At 36.6% G+C, this 14,700-nt stretch overlaps 1 protein-coding gene across 1 annotated transcript in view; it reads right to left on the bottom strand.

Annotated features, from left to right (window-relative positions):
- The window catches only part of WDPCP (WD repeat containing planar cell polarity effector), a 254,644-nt gene that overhangs the window by 131,724 nt on the left and 108,220 nt on the right, over nucleotides 1–14,700 (bottom strand). Inside the window, exons 5-7 of the mRNA XM_060168956.1 lie at nucleotides 14,480–14,524; nucleotides 12,887–12,957; nucleotides 12,576–12,635 (exon numbers count right to left, since the gene is read on the bottom strand). Coding sequence (XP_060024939.1) covers nucleotides 12,576–12,635; nucleotides 12,887–12,957; nucleotides 14,480–14,524 — 176 coding nt within the window. The remainder of the gene's footprint in view (nucleotides 1–12,575; nucleotides 12,636–12,886; nucleotides 12,958–14,479; nucleotides 14,525–14,700) is intronic.

The raw sequence follows: 14,700 nt of genomic DNA, 5'->3' as shown, positions 1-14,700 counted from the left end.
TAATTAAGAAGTTTCAAGTTTGGGACTTCCCTGGCGGTCTGGCGGTTAAGACTGCGCTCCCAATGTAGGGGGCCCAGGTTTGATCCCTGGTCAGGGAACTAGACGCCACGTGCCGCAACTAAGACCCAACACAGCCAAATAAATAAATAAACATTAAAAAAATTTTTAAAAGTTTATTGGAAAGGTCCAGTTGACAGAAAGGATTATTTTTAAAAAGCAGGCATCTGTGGCAAAAACTCTTTCTAAGCATTTTAAGTATGTTAACTTACTTAATTCTTATAATAAACCTATGAGTTAGGTATTTTTATATTCATTTTATAGTTAAGTGAACTCTGGCACAAACAGGTGAAGTAACTTCCCCAAAGTCACACGGCTAATAAGCCAAGATTTGATACCAAGAAGAATGGAGCAGTTTGCACTTTCCACCAGTAAGAGAAGGGACAATCATGTGGGGTTCTGAGGGAATGGGATCCAAGTCTATGCCAGAGGCTCCCAAACTTTCTCAGTTCATGGCACCCTCTGTGTCTCAGAAATTTTTATGGTTCCCCTAGTCCAACAGAAATAACAGAATTCAAACAATTTAAGTATTTATATCCCAATAACTTGGTAGCCATTTGAAAACATAAGACACAGAGATTGAAAGAAAAATATATTTAATTCCTAAATAACCACATTACTTACTAATGGGATGTGTGCACTATTAGAAGTTGGGCACTACACAACTTCTCAAACCTTGGAATCAGACTGGAAACCCTTACCCTCATTGTGTTCTATGTTAATTCTTGTGTGGTACTTGCTTTTTTTATCACAGCAAGCTCTAAAAAACCAGCTTCATATAGATATGACCTCCCCCAAAGGAATTTAGTGTGTTCTAATGTTGAAAATCTGCTCTACCTGGAGCTACTTGTTTGTGTAGAATCCAGCAGAAGTCTTGTGTTTTTCTTGAAATTTTAAAATATCCTGCAGGACTCCTGTGAATTCACTGCAATTCCCAGGGTGTATCAGTGCACAGTTTGAGAACTGTGGGTCTAGGTGGGATGCTTGGCTTTAAACAGGAGTAAAGATTATTCCTCTATTATGGCAGAAGGATGGATACAGATAGAGATTTATATGTTTGGCACACAGTATTAACTGAGATCTCACAATTCAACCTAGGATTCTACCTAGACCAAGGGGACTACCAAATGATAGGTACTTCACTGTGGAAAGCCACTGTGAATATTTTACATTCAACACTATTTTATAAGAAGCATAGTTGCAGCTGCCTTTAATTTCAGTCACTTAAGTAGTATAAATGCTAACCTAATAGTTTTTTTAACTTTATTTTTTAAAATAAGGGGTATAAATCACAATTTGGCAAAAGCACTTGATGTGTTTTCTCTACCAGCTATTTTGGCATATCTATAACACAATATTCTCAAATATCATGAATGTAAAGTTGCTGGGTTCTCACACCCAACCATATATACTAAGTTTATATGTACATTTCTCATTGGCACATTCCAAACTGTGCATCTAATACAAAGTTCTAAGTTTGAAGTCATATTTTAAGTTTTTATATAAAAATTAAGTACAAGGACTAAAATATAATGCACTAAAAGTCTTCTCATTAGCTAGCTATCGAAGTAAAACTTTACTCTCCCTTTATAAAGTACATACATGTCTGGCATGTGTTTGTTTCCATTTTGTAAAATACACAAGAAAATCAATGAGAGTCATTAGATTATTCAGATTTTGAACTCATTTAGCTTTAAACATATTTACTATTAACTGTAACTGGATATATGGAGGAAATTCATAGTCCTGAACTGGCTTCCTTTGTGGCAAAATACCTTGAAGCTTCCAAAACATTATTAGACCCAAATGCCAAGGGCAGAGGCAGGGAATTATGAGTTTCTTCAAATAAATGTTTTTAAATGAAAACAATTAATAAAAGAGAAGAAAGGACCATTTATGAAAAGAACAGGAAGGAAATGCTGATTGATGACACAAAGACACATTATTATGAAGAAGATAAAAATTTTCTTTGTGTCATAACCGTGTTCTAAATCTGGGTTCATATATTACTGTATATTTAAGAGTAAATAGTTAATGTATTGATGAATTATCATAGGTCATCAAACTTTGGATTGAATTAGTCAAGATACAATGTAAATTTTCTATTTTTCCTGGAAAGGAATGATTTTTTTTCCCTAAAAGAGTAATTATTAGGGCATGATATTAAACTGGCTAGCTGAACATTAAGATTACTCAGGTATAGTACTGTGTGTATGCAAACATACAGATACGCATTCTTATTCTTAATATAAACCTTTGTGGGGGTGACGGCCATGGGCATGCATCGCTCAGAGCTCCTTCAGGAGGAACGAATGCTGGGAACACAGTTGACTGACCAAGACCAAATATTCCCTAGGTGGCTATTAGCCAATGGCTGAGCATGGTGTGGTACTAGTCCAACAGGGGACGCCTCTAATGAGCAACTTTGACTCAGGGACTCTCCTGTGGCTGAAATTTTCTGAGCACCATGCTGCAGCCTGAGGCTCCTTATACCCAGTCCTTTCTCCTCATCGCTCAGGGCTCAGACCAGCATCACAGTCAAAAGGCTCTCCTGCCTGCTTCCTTCCCCTTTATCTTTCACATCTCCCCATAAATCACTTGCTGTTCTAGCACTATCTTGACATCTGCTTCTCAGAAGCACTCTGGGCATGTTTAAAAAGTATTTCAGGGCTTCCCTGGTGGCACAGTGGTTGAGAGTCCGCCTGCCGATGCAGGGGACACGGGTTCGTGCCCCGGTCTGGGAAGATCCCACATGCCGCAGAGCGGTTGGGCCTGTGAGCCATGGCCGCTGAGCCTGCGCATCCCGAGCCTGTGCTCCGCAACGGGAGAGGCCACAACAGTGAGAGGCCCGCATACCACAAAAAAAAAAAAAAAAAATTAAAGAAATACACATATAAATTGTTAAAATGTCAAAGAATACTTGGAATTAAAGCAGCTGTTTACTGTCTTATCCCACCACAGCCTCTCATCCCACTTTCAAATGTAACCATTTCAACTCTTGGTAATTTCTCCTGGTTCTACCATCATATTTCTAAATACGCTGTGTCACTTAGAACTGCATTCAGGTGCATGTAATAGAAACCTTAAAAAAAAAAAAAGTCATTACTTAACCGAATGGAAGTTTGTTCTTCCTCACAGAACAAGAAATGAGGCCTTAAGCAGTCCATGGCTGAAAAGACAGCTCCATGACATCAACAGGTACCAGGAACCTACTTTTCATCCCCTTTCCCTTTATTAAGTGGCTTTTGGTTAACATTACTCCAGCAATTAATTCTTCCCTTTTCTGCATCGACTGTACTACTCCCATTAGCTTACCAACAGGAATAGATGTTATTCCTTGCATCTAAAACAAGAAACAAAAACCTCTTTTTTTATTTTTTTGCGGTACGCGGGCCTCTCCCGTTGCGGAGCACAGGCTCCGGAGACGCAGGTTCAGCCGCCATGGCTCACGGGCCCAGCTGCTACGCAGCATGTGGGATCTTCCTAGACCGGGGCACGAACCCGTGTCCCCTGCATCGGCAGGCGGACTCTCAACCACTGCGTCACCAGGGAAGTCCCAAAAACCTCTTTTAACCTCACCTCTCTCTCAAGCTCCTGACCTATTTCTCCATTTTCCTTTATAACGTAATCCCTTCTGATGCTGTAAAGCCCTAATTTCTCTCCTCCTATTTTCCCTTAACTACATTCCAGTCAGGCTTCTGCCCATGCCATCTATTGACCCTGCTCTAATCTAGGTCACGAATGACCTCCATGCTACTCCATCTGATAGTCAATCTCAGGCAACTGTTACTGGTATGCTACATACCAGCAACACTCAACTTTCTTCCTGAAACCTAGCTTCCAGGGCACCACATTCCCTTCAGTGTGCTCTACCTCTCTGGCTACTCCTTATTCGTCTCCTTTCTCCATCTCTCCCTTTCTCTCTCTCCAATCCCCAATGCTGGAGCACCCCGGAGCTCCGCCCTTCTGCCTCCTCTAGTTCTCTATCTACACTCACTCCCTTGGTGATCTTCACCGATTTCTTGGCTTCAATACCATCTCTGTTGCTGCCTCCCAAATTTCTCTCTCCAGCCTAGGCCCTTCTCTAAACTACACATTCCTATAACCAATTGTCTACTGACTTCTCTACTTGAATATCTAATAGGCATTTCAAACACTGACGTCAAAAACTGAGCTCCTGATATTTCCCTCAAAAATGTCTCTTCTCAGTCTTCGCCATCTCAGTAAATGGCCATTCTTCCAGTTGCTCAGAAATTTCTCCTATATTCCACATCTGATCCATCAGCAGAATCTGGCCACTTTTCACCACTTAACGGCTCCATGCGGTCAAAACCACCGTTATGGCTGTTCACCTGGACTATGGTAGCAGCCTTCTAACTGATTGCCCTGATTTGATCTTCATTTCCTTCAATGTGTTCACATCACAATACCTAGAGTTATTCAATTAAAAAGTAAATCAGATCAAGCTCCTCCTCAGCTCAAAAGCCCCGAAGGGTTTCCCATCTCACTTAGAGTAAAAGCCAAGTCCTTCAAAGGCCTGGAAGGCCCTTATATAATTAGTGCCTCATTTTCTCTCTGATCTTAATTCCTACTACTCTTCTCCTTGCTCATCCCACGCCAATCAGATCAACTCTTTGATGTTTTTCAAACATGCCACGTATACTTCCATCTCAGGGCCTCTGTACCTGCCTGGAACCCTCTTCTCCAGATACCTTCCACGGCTTGCTCCTTTATGTCTTAATCACACGAGGTCTTTCCTGGTCACCAGATATCAGGCCCATCCTGCCCTACCATCCCCCACATATACTTCCTATTTTTCTTGCTTTATTTTTCTCTTAACAGTTATTACTTTCTTACATACTCTAAATTTTACTTATCGATCCCTTCTTGACTGTCTACCCTAATAAAACTTAAGCTACAGGGGGAAAGGAATAATGGTCATTTTTGTCTGTTTTATTCACTGGCATCCCTAGCAATGAGAATTCTATTTGGCATATACTAGGCACTATATATATATGCCTTGAGTGAAAGAATGGTCAAAAGCAGGGCCCTGTCCCTTCAGGAATATTTCAGGTCCAGACTGGAAGCACAGAAGCTGAAAAGCCACATCCCAATTGAGTCTGGTGTAACTATATATATATATATATATAAAATAAGTACATGTATTTTATATGTAAAAATACATTTAAAGTATGCAATATTCCTACAATATTTTGCTTTTTTAGAGGCATTTCAAATGCCTCAGCCTGGGGAAGACATATTTTTGGATAGGGGCAGTGGTCTATGGAGAATAATACCACTAGTTTGAACAACCTACTCTGCCCTCATAGCAGGCAGTGAATGGCAGGGCTTTGTGGAGCCGCTGGAAGCCCGAGGCAACAGGAAGAGTCAGTAAAACAGTGCAATACTTATTTAAAATTCTGATATTTTGCTCATTATAGGTCTTCTGAGGGGCATTAATTCTGATTTTTAAATGCTGTACAAAAATATGACTTAAAAAAAGTAAGCTTTCTTGTAAGTCCTACCAGGAACCTCTGCTTACTTTGGCCAGAACTGCCTCATTTTGCCACTCTGAACAATAGGGTCTGTTCATAAAGAAAAATGGATACTGGACAAGCAACTAGCAATGTCTTCCATATGTTATTTCTTGATTTAGTCATTACCTACTGATTTTTTTTCAGTAAAATTTAATTATCCTATATCTTTTATTATCTTATTAAATATTATTATTAATTCTCCTAGATCAGACTAGATATCAGATCTATCAGTTCCTTTTCTTTCCTCCCTCCAATATCCCTAGGAGAACCTTCTGTCCCCTGCCCCAATTTGCACCAGCTGCTACCTAGGCCTAAGGCACAGTCATCCTAAGATTTCTCTTCATTTCTTTCCTGTGTAAGATCCTCTGTTTCCTGGATCCTAAGAAATCTTGCTTCTTGGTTCACTCTACTGCTTTAGGGCAGCACATCTTCCAATAACTTCCTGAGAAAAAGTCCATGGCAGGTAGGTAAGATTTTTTGAGAGCTAACTAGCTTGAAAATGTCCTTGCTTGAAAGACAATTTAGAATTCTAGACACAGAATTCTAGGCTAAAAGCTCTTCCCTTCAGAATTTTGAAGGCCTGATTCCACAGTCTTCTAACTCCTTGTATTGCTGTTGAGAAGTCTGATTCCCATTCCTTTCTATGTACCTTATTTTTCTTTTTTTTACTGCAAAAGCTTTCTGGATCTTCTCTTTATCTTTGGTTTTCTAAAATTCACAAAATATGTCTTGGTATTAGTCTTTTTTTCAACCACTGGGTCCTTTCAAACTGGAAACAAACATCCTCCAGTTATGGGAAATTTTCTTCTATTATATTTTGTTTGTTTGTTTCTTCCCTCCTGTTTTCTATCATTAGTAAGATATTGGACTTTCTGGCCTGATGCTCTAATCTTCTTATCTTCTATTGCCTATTGATCACTATGTCCCTTAGTACACTCTGTTCTGCATTATAGGGATATTTTAACTTTATCGTTCAATTCTTCTATTAATTCTTCTGCCTATGCTGTCATATTTTTAAAATTCATTTTTATTTTTATTTATTTTTGGCTGCGTTGGGTCTTTGTTGCTGTGCGTGGGCCTTCTCTAGTTGCAGCGAGCAGGGGCTACTCTTCATTGCGGTGCACGGGCTTCCCACTGCAGTGGCTTCTCTTGTTACGGAGCACGGGCTCTAGGCACGTGGGCTTCAGTAGTTGTGGCACACAGGCTCAGTAGTTGTGGCTCACGGGCTCTAGAGCACAGACTCAGTAGTTGTGGCACCTGGGCTTAGCTGCTCCGCAGCATGTGAGATCTTCCTGGACTAGGGCTCAAACCCGTGTCCCCTGCATTGGCAGGTGGATTCTTAACCACTGTGCCACCAGGGAAGCCCCTATGCTGTCATATTTTTAATTCTCAAGAGCTCCTTTCCTTTTTCCTGAGTATTCCTTTTTCAAAAATAGCATCCTATTCTTGTTTCAAAGATGCAAGAACTTCTCTTATTTCTCTGTGGGGATTAATTTTAATTCCCTGAATTTAGTTCTGTTTATTGTACTGTCCCTGATTCTTTTTCTTTTCTGTTTGTTTTAGCCTCAGACTCATAGATCTTAGATTTACAGATGGAGATTTCCTTGAAAGTACTGTGGATCTCTGGCTCCCTGGTTATATTTATTTTTTTAAAAGATCTTTATTGGAGTATAATTGCTTCACAACACTGTGTTAGTTTCTTTTGTACAACAAAGTCAATCAGCCATATGCATACATATATCCCCATATCCCCTCCCTCTTGAGCCCCCTCCCACCCTCCCTATCCCACCCCTCTAGGTTGTCGCAAAGCATCGAGCTGATCTCCCTGTGCTATGCAGCTGCTTCCCACTAGCTATCTATTTTACATTTGGTAGTATATATATGTCGATGCTACTCTCACTTCATCCCAGCTTCCCCCTCCCCCCCTCAGTGTCCTCAAGTCCATTCTCTATGTCTACGTCTTTATTCCTGCCTGGCCACTAGGTTCATCAGTACTATTATTTTTTTAGATTCCACATATATGCGTTAGCAAACGGTATTTGTTTTTCTCTTTCTGACTTACTTCACTCTGTATGACAGACTCTAGGTCCATCCACCTCACTACAAATAACTCAATTTCGTTTCTTTTTTATGGCTGAGTAATATTCCATTGTATATATGTGCCATATCTTCTTTATCCATTCATCTGTTGGACATTTAGGTTGCTTCCATGTCCTGGCTATTGTAAACAGTGCTGCAATGAACACTGTGGTACATGTCTCTTTTTGAATTATGGTTTTCTCAGGGTATATGCCCAGTAGTGGGAACGCTGGGTCATATGGTAGTTCTATTTTTAGTTTTCTAAGGAACCCCCATGCTGCTCTCCATAGTGGTTGTACCAATTTACATTCCCATCCCTGGTTATATTTAAAAGTGAGTCTCCAAAAAATTGATTGGAAGCTTGGTGTGTACAAGGAGGCTTGTTAACTTGGGCTTCACTGTAAGGAGATTTGTTGGCACATCTATATTTTCAAAGGGAACTACCAAATATCAGTATCCACAGGCTTTGCTCTGGGAGTAATAATCTATTTTGTCAGAGAAGGGTCTTCTAAATAAGTTACATTGAGATATACCCTCGGTGCTGGAGCGGGTAAGGAGTTGGGGAAGATCTCACCATTCCAGATACAGACTCTTACTTAATCCCCTTATTTTCAGTCTAGCCACCTTACTTCTGCTCTGTGCTTAGAATCTTCAAGTCCAGAAACCCCCTAGTTTGGTGTTTCCAGAAAATAATTATCCCATTTCATTTGTTCTTTGTAGAAACCACCTCTGGTTTTCATGTTTTAGCCTACATCCCACTGCCAGGCTAATCTCTGTGCTTTCTCTAAATTCTTATTACCTTTTTAACTTGGTGTCATACAACATAGCACTCACTAGTGTCCTAGTGATTTTACATGTCTGTGTCCCTTGACTAGGTTATACTGGCAACTCAGTCCACACTTTACACATCTTTAGTGCCTCCTGCAATGGTGGCAGTCAGTAAATACTGTGTGATGGGTTTTGTATAAATAATATGCTATTACTAATAGTTGTAACTTAAAACCATGGTTTGTCAATTATTATTTTATGAGGAAATCGAAACTGATTTTCACACAGTTTGGTGAAAGATCAGGTAACGATGCTATTCATTATACAACTGAGGAAGTTATACTAAAATAAGTTCCTTAAGGTCACAGTCTATCTGTGATATGCTTGGAAAATAATCTCTACTTTTACATAGCCTGTCAAGTAATTCATTACAAGAATTTAAAAAGAAAACTATCTTTTCTTGGCATTTTAAAATTGTATCTGGAAATGTTAAATAAGTATAGAAAGAAATGAGGGTAAAGATGACTATATCATACTTTTACGGTCAAATGTACATATATGATTCAAATAATTTAATCTAAAATCAATATATATGAAGTTACATCTATCTTAATGATAATATTGCTTTTAACTAATTATGCAGTAATCTGCAAATATGAATATGACTTGAAGCACAATTTAAGGAATTAAAATATTCCACCACAGCAGTGTACAATTTAATAGTATCTTAATGCTGAAACTATTATTCCCTAAGAACAGTTTGAAAAATGGTTTAAGAAATTCAAAGCAGAAAATTATTAAATACTTTCTCATAATAAAATAATTTTAGGAGATCAAAAAAAAGTGAGAAATATATGTGATACACTTTTAATTCATTTCAAACTAGTAACAGGTACAGTCTGAAAAACCAACTTCAAAAGAAAGTTTTCATATAGAACATATGTATAGGTAAGTCTTGATTTATAAACTGTTCTGAATTTACAAATGGAATTATTTTTTAAATGGTACAATTTACAGGTCATTGAATCACTGAATCAACAACATGAATTAAGCTTTGATACTGATGATAACCTATCAAAAAAAACCCTTGTTATTCAACAGAGGGAAAAATCCAGGCTCAGATTGCATCCTCTGAAATTCTTTACGTTGTTGTAGTTGCATCACTAATTCCTGAACAACTGAACCTTTCGAAGAAATAAGGATCCCTTAAAAAGAAGACAACCAAGATAAATTCCATATAGCCTAAAGTTGCCCCGTTTTGAGGGGGGGGGATAAAAGATTTACATTAGTTAAGGAGTGGCACAGTCAAAAACTGAAGAGTCTAACTATGTTAGCACCAAGATACTGAGGAACTTTTTTCACTTCTTTTCTAAGAATTAGAGAAATTTACATTGTGATCAATGGCTGCCATTTTAGGGTTAAATATATGGGGAAAATTACTAATAGAAATGAAAGCATATGTTATCTTTAGAGTTACCACACTGGATGATGTACAAAAGGGGGACCCTATGGGAGCCTGTAGAGATGATTTACTGATTTTGCAGCTAACAAAAGGTTAAGGGGATCCTTATGAAAATTTAGCTTGAGCACCAAATTTTTAATTTTCTGTCATATTAGAGATCTTTAAGAATAACACACATATTCATATTTTTAGAAGACCTAGCTAATAGTCCTGTCTAGAAACTGTGGTAGTGGATGGATAACGTTAGGAGGTCTTTCAAAGGCCCTAAAGATATGGGGAATAACCTGGACGTGTGGACATGGTGGAGGTCAAGTTATCTTGTTGAAATATATCACATCAAGAATGTGCTGGTAGTAAAAGGTCTATTTAAGGCATATCTTATCAATCATAGAAATAAAGCACAAAATATGACAGAACATAATGATAAGCTCCAGTGGAAATGTTAAACACAGACTCATTGGTACAACAGCCTATGAATTCAGTATTTTCGGTTTCCTATAAATCACGGAAGTAATTTTGTATATATTCTATCACACAAATTCCTTTTCCGAGTTGAATTAATTCAATAGTGAGGAATATCCATCTTCATACTCTCCCATACATACATGCACACAAACCTGCTTATTAAATCAAAATGCAATAAAGTCTATTTAAAACGGATTGCGTACTGAGATGCTCCACTGCATATTTTCAGATGCCTGACATGTTCCAACTTACCTGTGCAACAGTAAGGGTGAGGCCATGAGACACACCTCTTACTACAGGTGGTAGGCTTCCCCTGCAGTCAAATAATTTTGAACCAGCTTTTAAAGTGAGTAATGGCATTGAGAAGTACAATTTGAGTTGTACTAAGTTTAAAACTTTCTGGAGTATATTTTGTATTCAAGTTTTAAAGTCTGATTAAAATTTTTATGAAAACAAATTATGAATTTTTAAATAATTCCATCCTTTTCAATAGTATCCTAAGTCTAATTTAAGAAGTATTATGGTTCTAAAAAAGAAAAGAAATTGACTTATTTGTAGTGAGGTGGATGGACCTAGAGTCTGTCATACAGACTGCAGTAAGTCAGAAAGAGAAAAACAAATACCATATGCTAACACATATATATGGAATCTAAAAAAAAAAAAAAAAAAGCTCATGAAGAACCTAGGGGCAAGACGGAATAAAGACACAGACCTACTAGAGAATGGACTTGAGGACACGTGGAGGGGGAAGGGTAAGCTGGGACAAAGTGAGAGAGTGGTAGTGTATATATAGACATATATACACTACCAAACGTAAAATAGATAGCTAGTGGGAAGCAGTAGCATAGCACAGGGAGATCAGCTCGGTGCTTTGTGACCAGCTAGAAGGGTGGGATAGGGAGGGTGGGAGGGAGATGAAAGGGGAAGGAGATACGGGGATATACGTATATGTATAACTGATTCACTTTGTTATAAAGCAGAAACTAACACACCATTGTAAAGCAATTATACTCCAATAAAAATGTTAAAAAAAAAAGAAGTATTATGGTTCTAAAAATATTAATTCAACCTTGTAAACAGTCTCTGGAAAATAATAATTATGACAGTTGAGGAGGTAACTAAAGTCACTTTCATGAATAAAGGTAGACTAGTTTAAACAAAAAATGAGCACAAACCAGAGTCCACTAAAATGAGATCTATATTCAAATAGTAGATTAACACAAGTTTATAATCACTACAAATTCAATGTGGTAGATTTATGGATAGAGCCATGGGTCTAAACTTCAAACAAGAGTAGTCAGACCTAAAATTCGTGAATCACATTGTAAGCAAGTAAGAATTTAAATTGATACAGGATATTTAATTCCATAAAACAGTTATAATTATTAGTACTGACGTAACTTCAACTACATGTAGGAGTAGAATATTACTAATGATTCGTTTTATCATAAGCGAGTACAATTTTTCTAGGCAAATAGCATTTTTTAAGCCTACTGACACAGCTGAGATATTTGTCCATTATTTTATGATCAACGGACAAGTGATTATTATGTCCTGAATCTAGACCCATTCAACATGTAGCTCACCTTGTCCAGGCTCTAATAGTGCTGTACAGAAAACTTTCTGTGACGGAAATGCTCTGTATATATATTGTCCATATGATAACATGTGGCTACTGAGCACTTAAAATGTGGGTAGTGCAAAGGAGGAACTGAATTTTTAATTTTAATTAGTTTAAATTTATATTTAAATAGCCACAGGTGACTACCAGCTACCATATTAAACAGTACAGTTTAGAAGGTTCAAAAAGTAAGAGCAAATGTCTTGTTTTGTTAGGTCTAACTCTAGTCTGCTTGTTGATTTCCATAAGCATGGTGTTCACAAGTGCTTACAAGAGTGGTCAAAATACCTTTTGTCCTATGGTTTTACCTTCATTCATAAATATGATTAAATCTATGACAAACAAAAAATACCATCTGAAAAGACTGTTACTAGTGCTTATAGTGTCAGTACAACTATACTGATTAATGAGGTAGCCTGAGTCAATCTGTCTAATGTTAGTTCTAGAATGACTAGAATTCAAACTATGAAATACCTGTTCTTAAAAAGTTTTTGTCCATTACCTATCATAACACAAGAATACCAATTACTGCATAGTTTTCAGCTCCACTGGTTAAACACTGCGAAAGCATGTCAAACCTTTTTACCTGACAGACATATTTGTTCTTCCATTTGCTCAGCACACACTGACTATTTTGCATCAGCTCCTGAAGGAAACAGAAAAAGAGAGTGCAGTTGGCTATACACATTGTCGTTACCAGTTAAAGTGCTTCTGATTTGCAAGCAAAAAAAAAGATCAGCATGCCTCACAAAGATGCAACTGTTTTGGAACTCCTCACTGGACAAAAGCAAAGCTATCATCACCAGGAGAGTTGATCCTTTATGAAAATTAAAGCTGTTGAAAGATGTTTTAAAACAGATTTGTTTGTTGCCATTTTTGAAACTTCTGGAAAGATACCTCCAACTCCTTGAGTGAGTCTCGAAGTTTTTCTGGGCGTCTGTTTTTGAGCGTCCATGGAAAATCTCGTGCTGGCAAACAAAACGTGTACTACAGTTAGTTAAACATGGTTTAAAAAGGAAACTCTGCTTAGCAATGTGCCTTAGGAGATTAAAATAAAACACCTCCTTAACTGAAAGGAAGCAGGCTTCACTTCCATCATCAAATGACAGTTTTTGAAAGGCTCTGTCATAAAAACAGGATTTTTACCACAAAACAATCTCCCTGATCAAAATTTTATGATGACAACTAACAAGGCTCAGAGAATCCCTGGGAAAGTTTCCTAGGCCTGTGAATCTAGCACTTAACAGTAAATGACCCACTCTTTACCACAGAAGTAACATTTTCATATAAATAAAGAGTCAATCCGAAAGAAATTCCAAACTGTGCAAGTAGCCTTATCAGATCTGAAAATTCCTATGAGTAAATGAATATACTGAGGAAAGAAATAAAATTTAAAAAATAACACAGAGAAAATGAATTTAAAATTAAGCATCACACATTTAAACTAAGGACAAATTTGAGAGAAATCCAAGTTTTAACAGATTAGACACTAACAGTGCTCTTTTCTATTTAAAATAATTCTCTTTAAAATCTACACCACAATTCAATAATGATAAGCCTTTGTTTTGTTTTAAATTAAAAGATAAAATTATTTAGTAGAGGCTCAATGTTAGCCTAAGACAAACTAAAAATAGTTCTGTTTAAAAGAATTAACAGAATATTAAATTCATTATAATGATATCTATTTCATCACAAAAACGAATTCATCTCTGAATTCTCCTAAATAATAATTCTAAATGTGTGTGTACATGTGTTTTGTGTGTATGTACATATAATATACAGTATATATAGGCATTTAAATTTTTATAGAATTGCTATTATTAAAGCAAATTAATGACATTCTATAAACATAATTTATGATGTGCAGAGCATATGTAAAAAGTTTTAAATCTCTGTTGCAGGTACTAATACAGTATTTTTAAAAATTAAATGTTAGCTTGATCATTTAAAATGAGAATAAGTAGGATATTCAGCTCCACCTATATTCCAAATAAAAGTCATATTTTAACCACATTATACTGTACCCATATTACATATATAACACGTTTATATATTTGAAACCAGGAAAGACTAAAGAGAATAAAATGCTAATACTGATAATTACAAATCTTATTCTCTTACAATGGGTAAAACATATTAATAATTTAGGCATAATATGGATAATAAAATGTTATCAGAATTTAAGCATGGCACACTTTTTAAATATATTAAATAATATAAATATGGTTCATTAAGAAAGTTTGTGTTTACAGAAGCATATATCTCACCAAACAATGGACAGAGATTTCAATGGTCTAAACGAAAAATTCCTAACAATATAATTCTTATTCACGTTTATGTACCTAAACAATGGGAATTTATAAGAAATTTGTAAGGAATAACATTTTCTATTTGTGCAGAAAGTTTAAAATATGTTTTAAGACTGAATTTTCAGGGATATTAAAATTCCAGTTTTATAATAATTCCAAAAAAATATAAAGTAAAACTTACATTCTGCCAGCTTCTGCTTTTCTTCTAAGTTACCATGCTCTGTTGCTGATATTGTGGCAGCGGAGAGATGTAAAAAAAAAGTGGAAATTATTTTTATTATAATACTTTGTATTTTTATATGTGCATAAATAATTATTTATACATGCTATTAATAAAATATGCTAAACTTTAAAAAAGGCAGTTGAAAAATGCCATAATTTGGATGTTTTCATTTCATAGAA

Source organism: Lagenorhynchus albirostris, chromosome 13 (genome assembly GCF_949774975.1).
Source record: "Lagenorhynchus albirostris chromosome 13, mLagAlb1.1, whole genome shotgun sequence".
In the NCBI taxonomy this organism is placed as follows: domain Eukaryota; kingdom Metazoa; phylum Chordata; class Mammalia; order Artiodactyla; family Delphinidae; genus Lagenorhynchus; species Lagenorhynchus albirostris.
Note: the sequence above shows the minus strand (reverse complement) of the source record. Positions and strands in the feature narration are given on the sequence as shown.